Raw genomic sequence first — 19,255 nt, 5'->3', positions numbered from 1 at the left:
GAGTGTTCTGAAAAATGTCATTGTTCTTCAGAACAAATCTCTGGATCTCCAGGTGTGTTAGTCTGGATGGTTGTTTGTTTTAAAATGAACACAGTAGAGTAGATGTGGCCACAGTCTACCTGCCCAGACAGAAACAATATTATCATTATGCTGTTTGTTGTGTAGCTTAGAATCACTTTTTTTTTTACTGCCAAGCCTTTCACTGAATCACATTTCATAATTAGGTTTTTTTTCTCTCTCTCCCAAACAAACAGAATGTTACATAAAACAAACTAAAGTGAACAGACGCAGACGAAAGATGAGAAAGAATGAGAATTTAACTGTGGAAGAGACAAAAATGCTCATCAGTTTCCTTTAGTACAACCACAACACATGTTAAGTCCTGTTCTACTCTGACTTCATTCAGTGGGACTAGAGATGTGATAGATGGGCGTGGTTTCACGGTAGGGGTTTGCGCCAGATCTAAGAGTATACTTGACCCCATAGTCCAGTTAATTTGGTAAGTGTGAAAACGAATGTACTGTGCTCTGGCATGTTTCACAAAAGGTGGTCTCGTGCACAGATCACATGTACTCAGGCACGGTACGGGGAGATGTGAAGGCAATCGTGCCCAAACAAGGAAGGGGACTGCTATGATGTCATACTGTAATAGTTTGATTCTTTAAAGCCCATGCAAGGAACTTTCATTTTGTGTTGATTTTGACGGCCCCTGTGGACAAAAGCAGGGGTGTTTTGCCGGAATGAAGACTGTAATAATAACATAACATTACGAGACAGAGTTGTTTTCGAGGCAAATGCGTAGCCAGAACTACATTGCAAACATGGCTGCTGGGTGGAGTGATTTCAAATGTGCATGTAGTTCCGAGTATTTGCTTCATGTGTCGTAATGTTACATAGTTATACATGATTATTTCATAGCGTGGTGAATGTGCAGGTGTGTCCAGGAGAGCATTTTGGAGTCTCGCGCAATTTGCGCCGGCGTCAGTGCAAATCGCGCAAGATTTCGACTGGGAAGAGCAGTGCTGGGAGCTTCCCCTACAAACAAGCTTAAAATACAGATTTATTTAAGTTTTCGGGACAATTTCTCATGAAGGGGCTTTAATACAAGAGGGATATTACAGACGAGCACTATGGAGGTATTTGGATGTTTTTTGGTGTGTCTTTTTGGATGAAGAAAAGTGAGCTCCGTTCGCAACCGTCATATGGACATGCAGTGCTGCACGAAGCCCCGCTGTAACTCAGAGAAGGCATGGAGGACTCTGAAACTTCTCCCAGCCCTTAGTCGACATGAGGGTGAGTAGATAATGAGTGAAATTTGAATTTTGGGTGAACTATCACTTTAAAGGTAATTAACCTACCCTTATGACTATAGGGAGTTGTTGGATTGTGTATTTGATGAGTTTCATGAGGGAAACCAACAAGTCCCATGAGCCTCCGTAGCTCTGAGCAGCTCGCGGCTCTGCTCTGCCGTTCTAAAAATAGCTTGCACCGACAATTAAAGGTAACAAACCTATTCCTAAGACTATAGGAATTATGACAATGGGCCAATTTGCCAAAATGTTGAACTATCCCTTTAAACGTCAAAACAAAGTGACAAAGTAGGAACCTTTAGTTCTTACCTGCACACATTGATTTCTCTCAGTAGCCTATTCCTCAGAGTGTTCTGAAAAATGTCATTGTTCTTCAGAACAAATCTCTGGATCTCCATGAGTTCTCAGGTGTGTTAGTCTGGATGGTTGTTTGTTTTAAAATGAACACAGTAGAGTAGATGTGGCCACAGTCTACCTGCCCAGACAGAAACAATATTATCATTATGCTGTTTGTTGTGTAGCTTAGAATCACTTTTTTTTTTACTGCCAAGCCTTTCACTGAATCACATTTCATAATTAGGTTTTTTTTCTCTCTCTCCCAAACAAACTACCAATACACAGGAGAGGAACACTGCTAATGTGGTTGATCAGGTACTACAGCTTGTAATTGATCCACTCTTCAGATACAAATTAAGAATAGATTTTGATGTTCTGCAGTTTAAATGATGTGTTACAATCCCAAAATCAGACACTCATAAACAACAAGGTGAGGGTGAGGTGAAAGTCATCAAACATTTTTGTTTTTAGACTTTCTAACGTGTTGACACAGTAGTCTTTCTCCATGAACATGATTCTTTAATTTCTAAAATTTGCACTCAGGCAAAATGTAAATGTCAGAGCGACATTAGCAGGAAACACAGGAACAGCTCTGTGCATACTGAACTCAGTAAACGCGCCCTGCGCCCCCGTTAAGCGTGCTCAACATGAGAGGAAGGCCGACCTTTTCACAGAGTCTGGGCCAAAGCGAGAGGAGCACAGAGCCAAGGTTAACGGCAGCAGACACGGGACACAGTTTAACAGCCAAAGCAAATTAAATCACTGTTTTACATTCGCACAATATAATACTGGCCTCATTATAATAACTCACTGTATGTACCTTCACCTTGACCTTCAAAGCCCTGTGGATGGTTGAGTGTGCGGGATATACCCTCGACTCTGAGCTCGACGGGAGAGTTTCATCTCTGTGCTGTTTAGCCTATTATGTGAGACAGACGTTGATGAAATTGGCCTTGGGGCTGGCAGATGGTTCCCCTTGGATTAGCACTGAATGAAATTTCATCAGGCTTTCACTGTGACCCAATTACATGTCCAAACTACCGCGAGATTAGTTTCGTCTGTGTTCAATTAGAAAGCATACAAAAGACAAGCTACTTCCGCAGGTAGTTGAGTAATTCGCATTCGTCTTTATTGTGCTGCCAGTCCAGTCGATTTAAAATGTGAAGGAAAAACATGTGAATAAGTTGTGTGCTGCGTATGTAGACCTGATAGTTGACAGGAGGCCGGGGAAGGTCTGTGAATAGGCCGACCGTACTCACGTCACTGGGCCCAGCTGTGTCATGGTGACACTGCAGTTGCAGCTCAGTCACTGCTTCATTCTGCTTCAACAGAGTACTGTTTGTTCATGTAGATGTGCTGTGATAACATCTTTACTAAATTTGCTTTAATAACAGTTTTTTTCTTTCACTGTCAGTTTTTCACATCCACAGAGAGCTCCTGGAACATGTTTTTGCTTCATTGTTTACATTTGATCTGGTTGGTTCAGGTTGCACATCAAAGAACTGTTTATGACCAGTGTTGGGCAAGTTACTTCTAAAAAGTAATTAATTATAGTTACTAGTTACGTTCCCCAAAAAGTAACTGAGATACTAACAGAGTTACTAAATGGTAGTCGGTGTCCCAGCTCTCGTCGCTGCGGCATCGCGACACAAATGCGCTCCCTAACCGGCAATCTTTTTTTTATGACGGTTACGTCATCCACCGCTCCATAGATTGATGGTGGCCTTTTAGGTTCTATGGTTCTATACGTGACAGTGATTTGTGGATGTGGAAGGATGGTAGGGATTTTTTTTTTTTAAACAGATACAATAATTATTATTATTTATTTTGGGGGGGGGCTTTGAACTTCCAATTAACTCAGATTCAGAAATGTGAACTTTCATAGCACTGATGCAGGTGTTGTGTATCTTTATGGTCTAATAAACATGTCAGACCTTATTTTTGAAATGGAAAATATCCCGCGGTGCTAACATCCATTTCCTAGTCTTGGTCTCCACTTCCTGTGTTTACTGCATCTGACTGCAGTTGAGTGGGAATGCATGAGACCTCTGGCAGAGCAGAGTCACCTTGTCTGAGTGTTGACCTCTGTGGGGGGGGGGCTCCCTGCTCCCTGCTCCCTGTTGATGCACAGGAGATCCAAACACAACAGGGGCCCGCTCATAAAAACATTGCTCCATAGGGCGACTAGTCATCAAAAACTCTACAGGAGACCTTCAAAAACATTCTGTTACATGTTTTTCTCACCTGAGACTGTCCGTCATGGAGCTACATTTCCTGATATTTTGTCACACAATGTCAATAATCAGCAAATAATTGTGACGTTATGACATGACATCATACAAAAATGCTGAAAAGATCCTGAAAACATTTTGTTTTTAAATCCAAGTTTTTAGATGTTTTCTCATAGATTATCAAAGAAAAACAGAATTTGCAGCATTAAACATGTTTTGTGTTGAATAAATGACATATAGAAATATCTCCAGGTTGTACTGTTTTCATTGATTTTACATTGCAGTGAAAAAAAGAGCAGAAAGTAGGTGAAAAACATGGCAAGTAATAAAAATGCCCAGAAACTCCCTGTAAAGAACTATAAAACATCAGAAACAGAAAGATGTGTGGAAATAAAACAACTAAACAGTGAGTTGACCTGTGTATAAATTCAGTCAATGACACACAGTGAGCAGGAAGTGACTGAATACAGGTTTAATCAGCTGATACTCATCAGACAAGGACATCTCTCTCATTCTCCCTGTTTCTAAACATAAAAGTTGTCGTAGCAGTAGTAGTAGTAGCAGTAGTAGTAGTAGTACGCAGTTTTGGCTATACATCAACACAAAGTCAGCAAAAGGAACGCATCGTTAAATATTAATTGTAAGTCAAGCGCAGGCATTCATCTACTTTCACACTGAGTTCCAGGCCACAGAGATTCATGCTGCTCCAGCAAAAATAAATACAGCAGCATAACAACAGTGGGTGGACGACAGACCGTGCTCCTCAGTCTTATTCTGCTGAACAACTTTGTCTCATTGCTCCACAGCATATTAAACAGGAGTCAGTAAAATGCTGACTTCCACACTGACCCCCCCTGCCACCACCTATCTGAGGTCAGTGGATCACAGCTGCTCATCCCTGATGCCTTAAAAAGAAGCATTATATGACTTTTCCAGCCATTCAAGAAAAAAAAGAAGAAAGAAAGAAAGAAAGTCTCAGATAAAGGGAGCAGGGAGCTGATGTAGAACTTAGCATTGTGCTAGATGGCTCTTGTGTTCATGGAGTAGTTTTATTGTAAGCATAGGCACTTCATATCATGCAGCTAGACAGTCATTTCATAGATGATTAATGCTTTCTGTACAGATTCATAAGTCAAAGACAGATTCAATTAAAACACCTCAGTTTGTTCTGGACTAATGGCTGAGACAGGCCGAGCAAACAAGGTAGATTTATGAACACTATAGTGATGCTGTCTGGTTGCAATAGTTCATACTGCCCTAAGATGCCTGTGTATGTGTGTTTGTGTTTGTGTGTATGTGTGTGTGTGGCAACAGGAGAGGACGTGCAGCGATGACACATCAAGCATTGACTGCTACTGCTAAAGGCTGAATGGCTGTAGTTAGTCTGAGCCTTAATGCTCAGTAGATGTACTCATACATTTGAATCGCAAACAAATACAAGTCGATCAGTCCTGTAAGAAAGTAACAATTCTTTATAAAACATACAAAATCTGCTTGTGTGACTTACAGTAAAATCAATGGACAAAGGCCTCCCTACAGTTTATTGACATCTTGTGTGATTTTAAAGGGACATTCCAGTGATTTGATGCATGTGCAGAATATACGCAGATGCTTGTGTTGTGGCTTTCACACCCTTAAATATGGAAAGCTCCAAGATATTATTGAGGGCTGAAAATGCAACATTATCTGACTCAACATTATTAGGTGCAGTCCTTAAATTTTTCTACATAGGGAATGTTACATTGTTTAGGCTATGTCATGTTTTAGTATTCCACTGATAGGTACAATATGTAAACCCTGCTAAAGCTTAAAGCTAAAGGAGCTGTTATGCAATTTGTATTGAGCATTATAGCCTTCATGGATTATCATGGTGGACTTTAGCTAGATGGTCCTAATAAACTGAGTTGAATGTGAAAGTTTGGCCACCCCTGAGCATACCATTTTGTATTATACAGTAAAGTAAAGAATAAATCCAACCTCTTAGCATTTCTTCAAATGTTAATGCTTTGATTTTTTTTAATTTTATTTGATGAGTTAAATAAATTAAAAATTATATAGTAAGTGATTGTTGCATGTGCAAAAATGTTTGTCCCCTATGTAGTCAGTGTTTTATTGGCATAAAAACTGAAGCCAACAGCTACAGTATGAAGACAATTGAAAAATCCATGCACATGTACACAAAATCAAGTTCTGCAAACCTGGACTCACAATCTGTTTGAAGCGTCTGAGCTTTTCTTTATTTTGTTTTTTCACCCATAATGCTTTTTCTGTCTGAACTGTTGTGTTGTGTGTGAAGTGAGTCAGCAACAGTACAGCAGCAGCTGCCTCAAACACAGGGCTTTGAGTTTGAATGACCTTTGCATGGGCTCCCCGGGGGCCCGATGGTCATCTGTACCCCCCCACCCCCCCCTACTGACAGCAGACCTGGGTGGGAATGTGTTGATGAGGCTGGAGTGGAGTTTTATCCCAGAGCAAGCTAACGTCTAAATTCTCTGCTCCTGTTCACAGGAGCTTTTATTGTGTAAGATCACGTGTTCAACATGTTGATGATCTCAGGCTTTTCAGCTTTATACATCAACACAGTGATGGGAAGAATGGCGTTATACATAAACAATCTTACAACAGGCGCTACTTTTTTCACTAACGATTAATCAAAAAAAGTTACTGTTTCCCCCATTATAAAGCCGTTACTGTCAACTTACTTACTGACAATAAAATGTGCCGTTACTTGACTCAAGAAGTCCCGTTACAAAATAATTCACCCATTAAAGTGCACGTTATTGGTTTCCCACAGACAGGCTCCACAACGCCCAGATAAACAGGGGGTTAGGGTTATGGTTAGGGGGTTAGGAGGGCGAGCCCAAGTAATTTGACATATTTGAGCATTTTATAAAAAGTAACGCAATAGTTACTTTCCTTTGAATAAGTTACTTTTATAATGTAGTAACTCAGCTGCTAACTCAGGTACTTTTTGGAGAGACTAATGAGTAACTATAACTAATTACTTTTTAAAACAAACGCCACCAACACTGCTTGTACAACACTATATCTTTGGCCATGTGAAACTCCAACACATCTTTCTGTTGCACACTGTTGGAAAATGACTGTGCTAATGTTAGCTGCTTGTTAGCAGTGGTTTGAGGACTCCTCCTCCCACTCAGCTGCTGCATTGTCCTGAACCATTAGTCCAAAATAATCAATACAATTGTCTGTACTTATAGGAACAACTTTCGATTTTTCAGAAAAAAATAATTATAATCTAATCTAATCTTCAGATAGAGATTATTTGTAACAGAAAGTCATGGAATAGTATTGAACCAATTCATGCCCCCTATGACCAGTAAACTGACTTTGACATGAGAAACCAGTGGAGTGTCCCTTTAATTTTGTCACATCTCATGGAAATTATCAAGTTGTGTTAAATTACTTTTTCTCAATTTAACCATGATGTGATGATGATGATGATTGATGAATACCAAGAGGCTCAGGCTGACTCTTCATCAAACAATCAAACTGTACACTAGAGAACGAAACCCATGCAGTCAACCCCCAACAGGTTTCCTACTGTATAAATTACTGATGTACTCAGCATATTGTCATCACACTGCTTCATCAAACAGAAGCTTGTGTGTTGGTCCATCACAGGATGATTCTCTGCTTTATCAGGACTTGGGTCTTACTTTCAGTGTTTTGGCCACATTTTTGACTGGTGATGAAAACAGTAGTTCAGATCTGAGAACACAACACAACAGAGTCTAAATAGTAGTACAGTAATATGATGATAAATATCAGCCAGGGTTTAAATAAAATAAACACTTGTAGATGTTTAGCCAGATTATCTCAACCTGAAAGGTGAGCGAGTGGATAATGAGTTAATTATTCTTTGTTATGATTTTCTATGTTCTCATATCTCAGCAATTAATCTGGCATTTCCTTTAAGAACACCAAGTAGACTGACAAACTACAGAGATATCAACGGAATGAACTGGAATTATGCAACAATCTGAGACTATGGATAAAATACTTTTTTTTAATGTTCCTATTTTTCTCATGAAACGTCTCTTTGTGGGACATTGGTGCTTTTTGCTCAATTTTTTCAGTCTTGTGCAAAGTTACAAAGCAAATCCTGATTCTGCTGCCTCAGAGCTTCTCCATCACGTTCCTCATCTGCTAATTTGTATCTGCAGCTGTCTGCAGATGTAAAGGGAAAGTGCGGTCAGTCAAAGGCTGGCGTCCACTTGCCATGACTTGATTGTGTTTGTCAGTCCAACAGGAATGTAAGGCAGCCCCCTCCACCCTGGGCTCCTGAAGACATCTCTAGGTAGATACAAAAAAAAAAAGCAGAGTTTGTGTGCTTTACTCTTTAGCTGTGATAGTGTCACTCCATCGATGGCTTAGTCAGCAGAAAGCGTCCCAGCAGCTCCGTGCTCGGGCCTGAATTGTAATGTATTTCTCTAAAAATGAACCGGAGAAGGCTTTTCTACCTCCTCTGCCACAGAATGCTCTTCATTACAGATCAATACAGTGAAACACTGAAAATCAATTTCTGAGAGTTTCAGGAATGGTTCTTCAGACTTGTGCCGTAGCAGAGCCAGTTTATAATGTGAAAGAGTGCAGTAAGAGAAGACGTGCACTCTTCACTGCTTCTTTATCACTGTAAAATGAAAATTAAAGATAAATATTTCATTTCATTCTGATTTACCAGGTTATTCTCTTGCTTGTCTTTTTTCATTTTGGAAATGAAATGGCTTGTGGAGTCATTAAGGTTTCATACATCATCAGCGCCACACTACAGAACCCTTGAAGAACCATTCTCTGTCCGTGCGTATGGTTTGCCTGGTGGAACACATATTTGCGTGGTATGCATATGCATGCTTTTGGGTATGTCAGTCATCCAGGTGCTGCTCCTCCCATGTGGAGGTGGGGATGGCGCTGTAGGGGTCCATAATCACCTTGGCGCAGCGTATGATCATGGCCACCAGCAGCAGGCAGAGGAAGGCGATGCAGGCCAGAGTCAGGCCCTGGTCCACGTCCACGAAGGCCGGCTCCGCTGTGCCCTCCACCTCCATGACTGGTGTTGTCCGCTGCCGATGTCCTCAGACACGCCCACACGCGCTTTCATCCTGAAGATCCTGCTGGATGCGCAGGCAGAGGGAGAAGAATGTGTCAAGTCACATAGAGCTTTCTATCTTTTTCTGTCCCTCAAAAACAGTTGGTTTCCCATCAGAGCGGAACAGCAGCCTTCTGTAATCACTGCTTCCATCACTCTGCTCCCCACACCCCAAACAGCATAGAATAGAATAGAAGAAACTTTATACATCCCACCGGGGAAATGAGGCAAGTTTTGTGGTTATGTTGCAATATATTTCAGCTAGAAGCCTTATGAATAGCTCTGTAACTCCAGACTGGCTGATCAACACCCAAATGCCACAAGATGAGAGATCTGTCTGCACTGGGTGGCTCTAGCACAGCGGTTTGGCCCCAATGATTCAACACCATTCACCCCGTTTACACCTGGCATTAACATGCGTTTTCATTGATCTGATCGCAATCAGATAGTGCTTGACCACATGAAAGTATAGGTGTAAATGCACCCAAGACACATTGAGTGTGTCGAACCACCTCTGAAGGTGGTCAGGGATGCATTGTGACAACATTGAACACAAGTGTAAATGCATCCTGCATCTGCATACAACTGCACCTGCGGAAATACGTCATACAGCAATGCGAAATACGGTTTCCAAAACCAACTAACCTGGTGGATAGCTACGGTCAACGTTAGAAGCTATGGAAAACATTAGTCAGGTTTCCATCCAAATGTATCGAAATTTTCGAGTGAATTTTGTGAAAATGTGCAAAAAGGAAATGCGAATTTATGCCCGTTTCCATTCGTTATTATTTTGTGATTATTGGGAGAAGACCTGTGGGTAAGTTCATTAGCAATCGTTTTCTCCCCCCGGGATGACGACGCAGGTTGACCGGCTGAGCAGCAGGGCTGCTGCCTCTGATGACCAGTCGCTGCTCCACAGGTGGAGCTTCACTTCTCCAAAACACATTGTAGCAATCTTCTAAACAGCCGTCATTTGGATAAACTAACCACACATGGGGGATCTAAATAGTTACTTTCTTGCATGAAAAAATACGGAAGCTTAATAAAGTGACGGAATAACAGCGCTGCAGCGGGAAATAAAACAGCTTTTTGCCTGTTTTACAGCAAAATATGCCACTGCATTCTGGGAAACTGTGGTGTGAACGGCGTCGGCCATTGTTTATCCTCAAAACCTGTTTCCATTGAAAAAAGTTGCAATAAACAATACGCTGACAAATCCACCCCCTCCAAGCATAAAAACTTTTTTTGCAAAATTTCTGCCTTTTTTGAATTTGGGATTTGGGATTTGGGAACCAAGTGTTTTTTTGGGGGTTTTTTCTCGCAAATTTTGAAAATGCAAATAAGAATTATAGGTGGATGGAAACCCCACTATTGTGGATACTTGTGGATGGAGTGAGGAAGACCAAGTGTCTCCTTTTAATCTGGTGCGATGAGAGTGTTCGAGCAATTTTGTCTTCTTCTTTTACTATTTATTTTCTGTTTTCTTTTTTTAATTTACCCACGCAAATATGTAATCTGATCTCAACACTGGAGACACATATCAATGCCAGGTGTAAATGCTATCCAGTCAGATTGTATCCAGATACAATCTGGATACGAGATGCAGTGTTAATGCAAGGTGTAAACGTGGTGTTGGCTCTAGAACTGACTTCTCAGACTTAACAGATGTAACTACTTTTTGGAATAAATGTTATTATTTTCCATAGAAAGAAACTAGTACAGCTCTGTAACTGCAGGGTGTTGACAGCTTGTCTAACACTAATTACTACAGTATTTCATACTTCCTTTGTCTACATCCTCAGTTTTCCAGACATTTTTTCTTATCCAACTAATGCCACTTATCCAGCCTGCAGACATCAGCAACACACACAACACTTTTGCTGGGAATTTTGGCTGCATTGAAATAGTGTATATGCATGAGTAAAGAGAGGAGGAGAGAAGTAGTCAAAGGGCTGGGACTAGCTGATCCAGGCAGAATGCTGATAGCTCTATGAAGCAGTCCACCATAGACGTGATTGTCTTGCTGAACCAAGATCATGCATGTGCAGGTTGGTCAGTAAATCCTCATAGAGACCAGGTTGGCTGCTGTTTGTTTCACTAATCATTTCACTACTTTATCATTCACTTGTGTCACTGTCCCTAGACTCTGTACAACATCTCTCAAGCACCAGCTTCTCTGCTAATGGTGCCATCAGTGAAGCTATAAAATGTTACTTCCGGAATAAGGTGTGTGGAGGGTTTAATAATTACCAATTTAAGCAAGGCCAATGCGATAAGGCGATAATTAAGGCGAACAATTAATCATTATTTTGTCAGCAAAAGTGAGAATGTTTTGCTTTTTTTGATGAGATGCACTTAAAACATATATAAACAATATAATCTGTTTCTGCTGTAAAGGCAGAGAGAAGATGGGTGAGAGGAGTATAATGAAATGTTGCATTCATAATCCTGGGACACTTTTTAACAGTGTGCAGAGTATTTGTCAAATAAAAAAATGATGGCGGTTTTACTTCTTATTTCTCCTGTTATTCTGAGCCACAGTGACAGAAGATAAGTAGCAAAGCAAGGCAAGGATTAATCTCTGAATTCCAGTAAACTTCCACTTCAATCCATTACAAAATACATCTTCTGGACTGTAACTTCTCTGATTCCATTCGGTTGCTCCCCCTCAAGTCCATTTGAAATTACTGACAGAAATAAATAAAGCATGTACACTTCTATTTCATTAAGTGAGGACAGAGCTGATTAAATGTGCTTCACTTAAAGAGGAGAAACTGAAAGCCAGAGGGTGCATGTGCCTCAGTCTTCTTCACCAGGTTTCCCTCCCCTCATCTGTCTCCTCTGTTAACAGTGGTGGCCACAGAGGAGAAGTGTGGTTGGTTATGGTGGGTGGTACTGTAGGGGCCTCATTTATCAAAGCATACACAGAGAAAATTTGAAAATGTGTGTAGGAACAAGTGGATTGCTACTTCATTCAATGATTTATATACAGAGCTGCATCCATAATGTAAAAATATGGATGACTTTACACCTCTGAAAGTCTGAGGAGCCTTTCATGTGCAGTTACTTATGATGTTCAACGGCAGCAAACAGGTAAAAATTATGTTAAAGAAAACACCAAGAGGCTGTTAATAAGATACTGCAGTGTCCTCAGTTTGGGAGAGATTTCCCATCATGCACCATAGTTATAGGCTAAAGTGTACTTTGTCAGGTTTTCCTGCATTGTTACTGACAGCATTGTGTTTCATATTGTGTTCTACAGTGTTTCCACACTTCACTGGTCGCCACACAAGTGGTTACTGTGAGGTAATGTAGTGTGACAGCGAGGGATGTAGAGTGTGTAAATCCTGATGAGCTCCTGCTGTGATGATGTGACACTTCTCTGTGTTAATGAATACTTCTTCAGTACAGGAATAAATTGGAGCAATCTAAGTATTCCACCTTTTTTTTTTTTAACTTTTAAAGGGGACATATTATGAAAATATCACGTTTGAAGGCTCTTTATTTGGGTGTTTGTCTTGCCTTCTGGCCCCCAAATGTGAGAATTGACAATAAAATCTGTAATGTTCAGGCTCCCTAGGTAGAAATCCATGTGGTTCTATATGAGCTGTTCCCTCAGTTGTCTTCCAGTGATGTAACTAGCTTTTGGATTTGCATAATCCCACCCCTACCTGGTACCAGTAGAAGGGGTGGGGCGGGGCAAGCAGTGGCTCATTTGCATTTAAAGGGACAGGCACTGAAACCAGCCGTTCTGAACAGGGCTGTTTTGAGTGGATGAAAACAGAGTTGTGATGTTTGATCCTTGAGGTATTTTGACCAAAGCATGTCACAGACATGTCTTTAAGATACCTGGGAACTATTTCAATTTGTGGAAAAGGGGCACAATATGTCTCCTTTAAAGACACAGAGACCATTGTACACACTTAGATCTAATCACATCTGGACCACAGCAACAGTCTTTCTACTTGTCTCACTCTGCTTCGAGGATTAAAAGCAAGAGACGTGTTCACATCACTGCTGTTCAGCCTCTGGCTCCCAGTACGTTGTAGAATAGATTCCATTACATCTCTCAGACTCACCAGGATCTAACCTGAGATCCTGGAGCAAAGGCCCTCTGTCTGCCCCAGGGGCCCAGCTGAACACAGAAGAGGGATAGAGTTTGTAGTCAGGGTCCCTAAACTCAGCTGGAACAACCTGCCTGAGGAAATCTGTGATCTCCTTTACAGTCTTTCTGGTTTGCTTTGGTTTGATTCTCAAATTAAAAATAAAAAAAGAGCTCAAACCCCTGAACAAGTAGTTTATTATTCACAACAGATTTCTCATTTCTCATTTGTTTCAGCACTTGTGTGCAAAAGAGTAAGTACAATTCTCCACATTCACCCCCTTCCTGATTTCCCAAAGATTTAGAAACAGCCCATAGGTGAGGATGAAGCATTTCTTTTGTATAAGTCTTTGTTTTATTTTTTAGGAAAATCACATATACACTACCTTTAACTTTTTACTTAAATATGTTTCTATTGTTATGGGTTTTTTGCTTTTCTTCTTCACAAAGATTTAGTCATTTGTTGGCAGTCATAATCATAATGTATTTTATGGCTATCAAGATGAAAGTCTCTTTACATTTCCCCCAGCTTGGCTCAGATTATAACAGAATACAGTTTAGAGAATGTAAAGTTTTGAAAAATGAGTCAGAACGATTGAGGAAAAACTTAAGTCCCTGTGTAAAACACACTCTGAGCAGAGTGTGTCCTCACCCTGACCCTGATCACTTCCCCTGAAGTTTTCTTTCTCTGAAAATGACTCAGTGATATGTTCTGGTTGTTTTGATTATTCTGTTCATACTATTTGCTTTGAAATGGATTGGCTTCAAACTGTTTGTAAAAATGAGCTATACAAATAAAATTGCCTTGCCTTGCCTTGCCTTGCCTTGCCTTGTCTTCACTGATCTCATATTGCTGCAGTTGTAACATTACATCTAAATAGCAGTGATGGCAATTAAGGGTGAGTGAGTCATCTAGGAAGTTGCAGCCTGACTCTGGGTAAGATCTGAACATCTCTAGTTCAAGTTTAACAAATTCCATGTCATTAAAGCCCCAGTGTGTAACTTATTTGGCTTTTTATTAGCAAAAATCAAATATGTCTTTCATAAATACGTATTTCACTGAAGTCGAATCACACCCGCATACAAATGAAAGGTTTCTCATACCTTAGTATGAGTTGTTACAAGTCGTTACAAATACATACTGTTAAGTGGGCAACGCACCGAACCGAGGCTTCCATGTTGCATCGGCATTTTTTACATTCAGTGGCAGCGTGACCGTCCGTAGGTAACCATAGAAACTCACCGAAGCTGTTGGCTCGGGGAGAACGTTTTCCAGGTAGCGCCTGTTAAAACTGTCACCACTGTGTAGTGTGAGGAAGGACGGAGGCACTGATGTTGCATTCAGGTGCAGTCAGGCAGACGGCCGTCGGCAAACCAACCGGATGTCATTTTACTCGACGAGAGAAACGTGGGTCAGGTAAACAATACGACATCACCATGACAACATATTGTCATGCCTGTATTGTTCTGCCTCGTGCTGGCCAACCACTTGTTTACATAGACGCTTGTTTATCCTGTTACATGCAGCGTCTGTTGTCTGTCTGATGTCTGCCCGATTTCACATGAATGCAACATCAAGAATACGTTCCGATATGCAACCGAGATATGGAATGGGGAATTCCTACACATTATACCTTTAAGTTTCATACCTGCTTTTGCTTCTTCCTGTGTAATGTTTTTAGTGTTTGGATATACATTATAACTCAGAGTTAGATGCAGTGTAGAGCACCACTCGCTTCCAGGCTCAATTTGATTTTTGAAATTATAGTGGCTGCTGTTCTGAGACTACAACAGCAGAATGTAATTCAGGGCAAGCTTTAGATTGACAGACTTGTAAATTTGCTGATGCATGAATCCAAACGGAGCTGAGAAGTCAATTTGCTGGTTAAGGCAGGAGAAGAGAGAGAACTGGTGAAGCTGTGTGTGTGTGTGTTATCGCTTAAGCTGCAATACAGTAGGCTATATGATGACACCCAACCAGCAGCCATCCTATAATTGACTGGAGTGATTAACAAGCTGCAATCACAGTGAGAGACCTGCTGGCACACACACACACACACACACACACACACACACACACACACACACACACACACACACACACACACACACACACACACATGTTGAGTGATAAAGTCTCTTCCATGGGGAGGATGTGGAGTGTGTCAGTTAGACAGCGGGACACAGCTTGACATAAGTGTGACTTAGAGGACGTTCAGCTAGGAACTGTTCTGTCAGAGCAGGAGAACTGAAGAAACCCCCAAACCCAAGTCTGATTTAAGAATATGGATTGAATTTTCATACGAACTGTTGCCCATAAAATTAGAAATATTTTGTTTTCAGAAACATTCCTCTTATTACTTTTTATAAAGGTTAACCTCAGTTTAATTTTCACAGTGAAGTGTTTGGAAGACACTGATCGATAAAGTTTTGAGAAGATATACACTTTATCTATCAAGAATAAATCACATTGTCACAATCATTTCATGAGAAGAGGTAATATATATATATGTATATATATATATATATATATATATATATATATATATATACATATATTCCAACTACATGGGCAACAGTGTACATTATATGTCATATGCTTATCAAACATTTCATATTTTCACCAATATGTATAATATACCCACATGTTCTATCTATACAGTGCATGCTAATATTGATACAAGTCATGTAATATTATTATGAAATGAATATGTTCATGTACATAAGATGTACAGTAAGTCATGCTTAAAGAAATAAATGAGAACATGAACATGTGTAAATCTATATTGCTATCATAAACATACATATAAATATGACTTCACCTTTTATCACACTGACATTTGAATTTCTGTCATCACTCCATGAAAATCCATGTAGTGTTTATCTATGCAGATGTGATAAGCCAACAGACCGACTGTGCCGTCCCTGTAGCTGCATTCAGTTCTCATCTGATGTGACTCATCCAGACATCTTTGCTCATGACTGCCTCGGCAGCAAACCATCAGTTTCAAGACTCATTCTCTATGATCAGCTGCTCATTTAAATGTATTTTGAGCAACTAGAGCTGGGTGATAAATCAGTATTATGGACAAATTCACCAAAGATGTGGAGCCGTACAGTGGAAAAAGTCTGGCATCATCAACATGTCGAAGACGATCGAGCTATGAGCTACTGAGCCATAAACTTATTTGAATAATTCCTTTGTTTTTTTGTCATTTGTGTTGAGGGAAAATCAGATTAAATCATAAATCAGGTGTGGTATGGTGTGGTGTGATGTAATAATACCATTCATTCTATTTCTAAGTCATAAAGCCCAGAGAGAGACCAGATCAATGGTTAGAACAAAGATAAACTTAGAGGAGAATTCAACTAGTCACTCATTCACAACATCACCAGAAAGAAGTTTCAGTCACACTTTACAATAAGGGTCCCCTAATTAACGTTAGTAAGTACATTATTAAGCATTAATTAACTGTTTACAGATATTCTAACAATCATTATTATGTATTACTTATTAGGAAACACATTAATTAATGTAGCCTAGTAAGCAGTTAATTAATGTTTACTACTCAATGTTAGTTAATAAATTATTAAGTAATAATAAAAGTTAAATAATGCAATCAGTTATCATTATATACGCATTACTCAGCATTAATTAACACATTAGTTTATATATTAATGCTTAGTAATGTACTAACTAACGTTAATTAAGGAACCCTTATTGTAAAGTGTTACCGAAGTTTCTAGTTCAGTCAGTCAGTGTTTACTTGGACAGAAAAACACACACACAAAGACAAAGGTGTGTGTTATCGTACAGCACCTGAAGAAAAACTCATCGCTGCTTTCATTTGTGTGATCTATTACACATTCATCTCATCTCATTTAAATGTAATACAGATCATGAGCCAGCTGAGGCTACTGTATGGGACTGTTTTCAGGATGTAGTTTGATACATGTTTCTATTTTGTTCAATGCAAAACTAAAAACTGAGATTAGAACAAAGAAAAAGCTGGTCCTGCAACAACTGAGGGTTCGAGGAGGAATCATGCATGACGTGAATTTTTTGGGGGGGGAAATGCAAAGTGGGACTGAAGTCCACCACAGTCAGACTCCGGTGGGTGCTGCAGTAATCCCCCCTTCACCACCCCCCCCCCTCCCTGGTTCTCTCCAGATCCACGGGGGGTGAAAATTTGTGGTGAGCGCTCCCATTCATCACAGCCCATCTGCCAGACCAGGGGAGCGGTGGAGGAAATAAAGGGGAGGAAAAGAAATGAGGGAGGAAAGGGAGAGGCAGCGTTCAGGAAGGCTGAGAGGAGAGGAGATTAAAAAATAAAAGTGAAAGGCAACAAAACAAAAGGCCAATGTGGAAATATCTGCTGCAGGAGACTGACAGGAGCTGACCTCTGACTCTGCTGGGCTCACACTGAATCCAAGTAGAAAAATAAAACATAGATCTAAGGAAATGAAATGTTTTATTCATGTTCCTGTGTTTTCTCTATTTCTGAATCCAAGCAGCGGTTTATGAAAAACATAATCTTTATGCCTCATTCATTCTAAGTTCTCTTGCTCCCTCCCTGTAATAAAAGTGTCCCTGAGACTGTTAGAGTAAAGAGCCAGTAGACTGATGACCTAGGACTTTAACTCTCCACAATTTATTTACTTATTTGACTCTCTCTCTATATATAGGGAGAAGTTATTATTTTTTATATATTGTATGTTTGTATAAGGATATATTTATCTTCATATCCATTTATCTGAGTCACCAAGGTGCCCCTATTTCTTACTTTTATATTCATCTTTATCTAGTCTCTATCTTTTGCAGAGGGAGCGACTGTAACTCAAACTAATTTCCCCTCAGGATCAATAAAGTATCTGATTCTAAATCCATGCAGGTGTTCACCAGAACCAATCAGATTTCACCTCTATCTCTTGCTCTCTTGTTCTGCACATAGTAATAAAGGTTTATTGGTGAAGTCAAAGTGAAGTCCCTTCTGTTAAACTCTGTACTTGAACTCTGCAGCCCTCAGTGCTCAAAATCTGGATATGGGCATCAGTTCTTTCGTCATCACAGTATTCAAATTTAAAAGAAATTTGAAATCGTTTTTTAAATCTTGATGATTTTTGGAGTTTGTCAGCATTCACAGTCAGAGAAGGAATGTACTTGTCCATACAGAAATGTAACTATGACCTATACAGTATATCATTATTACGAAGGAGTATTAGGGCCACATTGAGAAAAAAAAAACAGACTTTGAGAATAAAGTCGTAAATTTACGAGAATAAAGTCGTACATTTCCTACGAGAAAAAAGTCATAACATTACAAGAATAAAGTCGTAAATGTACGACTTAATTCTTGAAGTTTGTGATTTTTTTATTTGTTAATGTGGCCCTAATACTCCGTTGTATATATGAGGGGCTACAATATATTTATACATTGAGGGAGCTCACAGCTGTAACTGAACATCCCCCTCCCCTCACAACAAAAGAACATGTTACATTACATTACATTAATCTAACACATTTCCCAGTCTAATCTCCATCCATCCATTGGCTATATGTGCAGGCTGGCAGGAGGAAGCCAGACAACCCAGAGAGAGCCCACGCAGGCACAGTCAGTACGTTTACATGCAGAGCTTAATCGAGCTATGCTCAAAATTTGATTTTGGCGTCAAGTCGGACTTCTGTCCTTGTCTCAATTTACATGCAACTGAGAAAACCGAATAACTTAATAATAAATTCTCAACTGCAGTTCCCGACCAGACGCGCCAGTCTGGGCCGGATTCGCGCTAAGAATAGGATTTTCTCTCTCTCTCTCTTTTTTAAAAATAAAATACTCTTGCTGGTCGCGCTGTGTGAAATGCATTGAATCGGCGCTGATGTTGGGTTTTTTTCTTTACTTTGCCGGGTTCAGGCGGCTTCTCTGCTCCACTTGGTGCCGTCTCTACTGTTGTGGAGCATGCGCACATGCATTGTCCAGTTATACTCCGACTAAGGCGTATACATAACGATGAGAAAATCGAATTCCAATCGCATTATCTGGGTGTCTTAATCGGAGTTGGAGAACTCCGATTTCAGTCGGACTAAGGTGTTTACATGCACTTCAGTTGTCCAGTTATAGTCGGATTAAGGCAAAAATTCGTTTTTTTCAAGTGTCATGTAAACGTA

General features: G+C 40.1%; 1 protein-coding gene across 1 annotated transcript in view; it reads right to left on the bottom strand.

Moving 5' to 3' along the window:
- Positions 1–8,497: 8,497 nt before the first annotated feature.
- Positions 8,498–19,255, bottom strand: part of ctxnd1 (cortexin domain containing 1) — a 34,672-nt gene continuing 23,914 nt past the window's right edge. Inside the window, exon 2 of the mRNA XM_085773167.1 lies at positions 8,498–9,012. Within this exon, the coding sequence (XP_085629293.1) occupies positions 8,764–8,946 (183 nt within the window). The 5' untranslated portion in view covers positions 8,947–9,012 and the 3' untranslated portion in view covers positions 8,498–8,763. The remainder of the gene's footprint in view (positions 9,013–19,255) is intronic.

Source organism: Trachurus japonicus, chromosome 3, assembly GCF_045865225.1.
Source record: "Trachurus japonicus isolate A0001 chromosome 3, Traja_1.0".
Classification (NCBI taxonomy): domain Eukaryota; kingdom Metazoa; phylum Chordata; class Actinopteri; order Carangiformes; family Carangidae; genus Trachurus; species Trachurus japonicus.
This window is presented reverse-complemented; position numbering and strand designations above follow the sequence as displayed.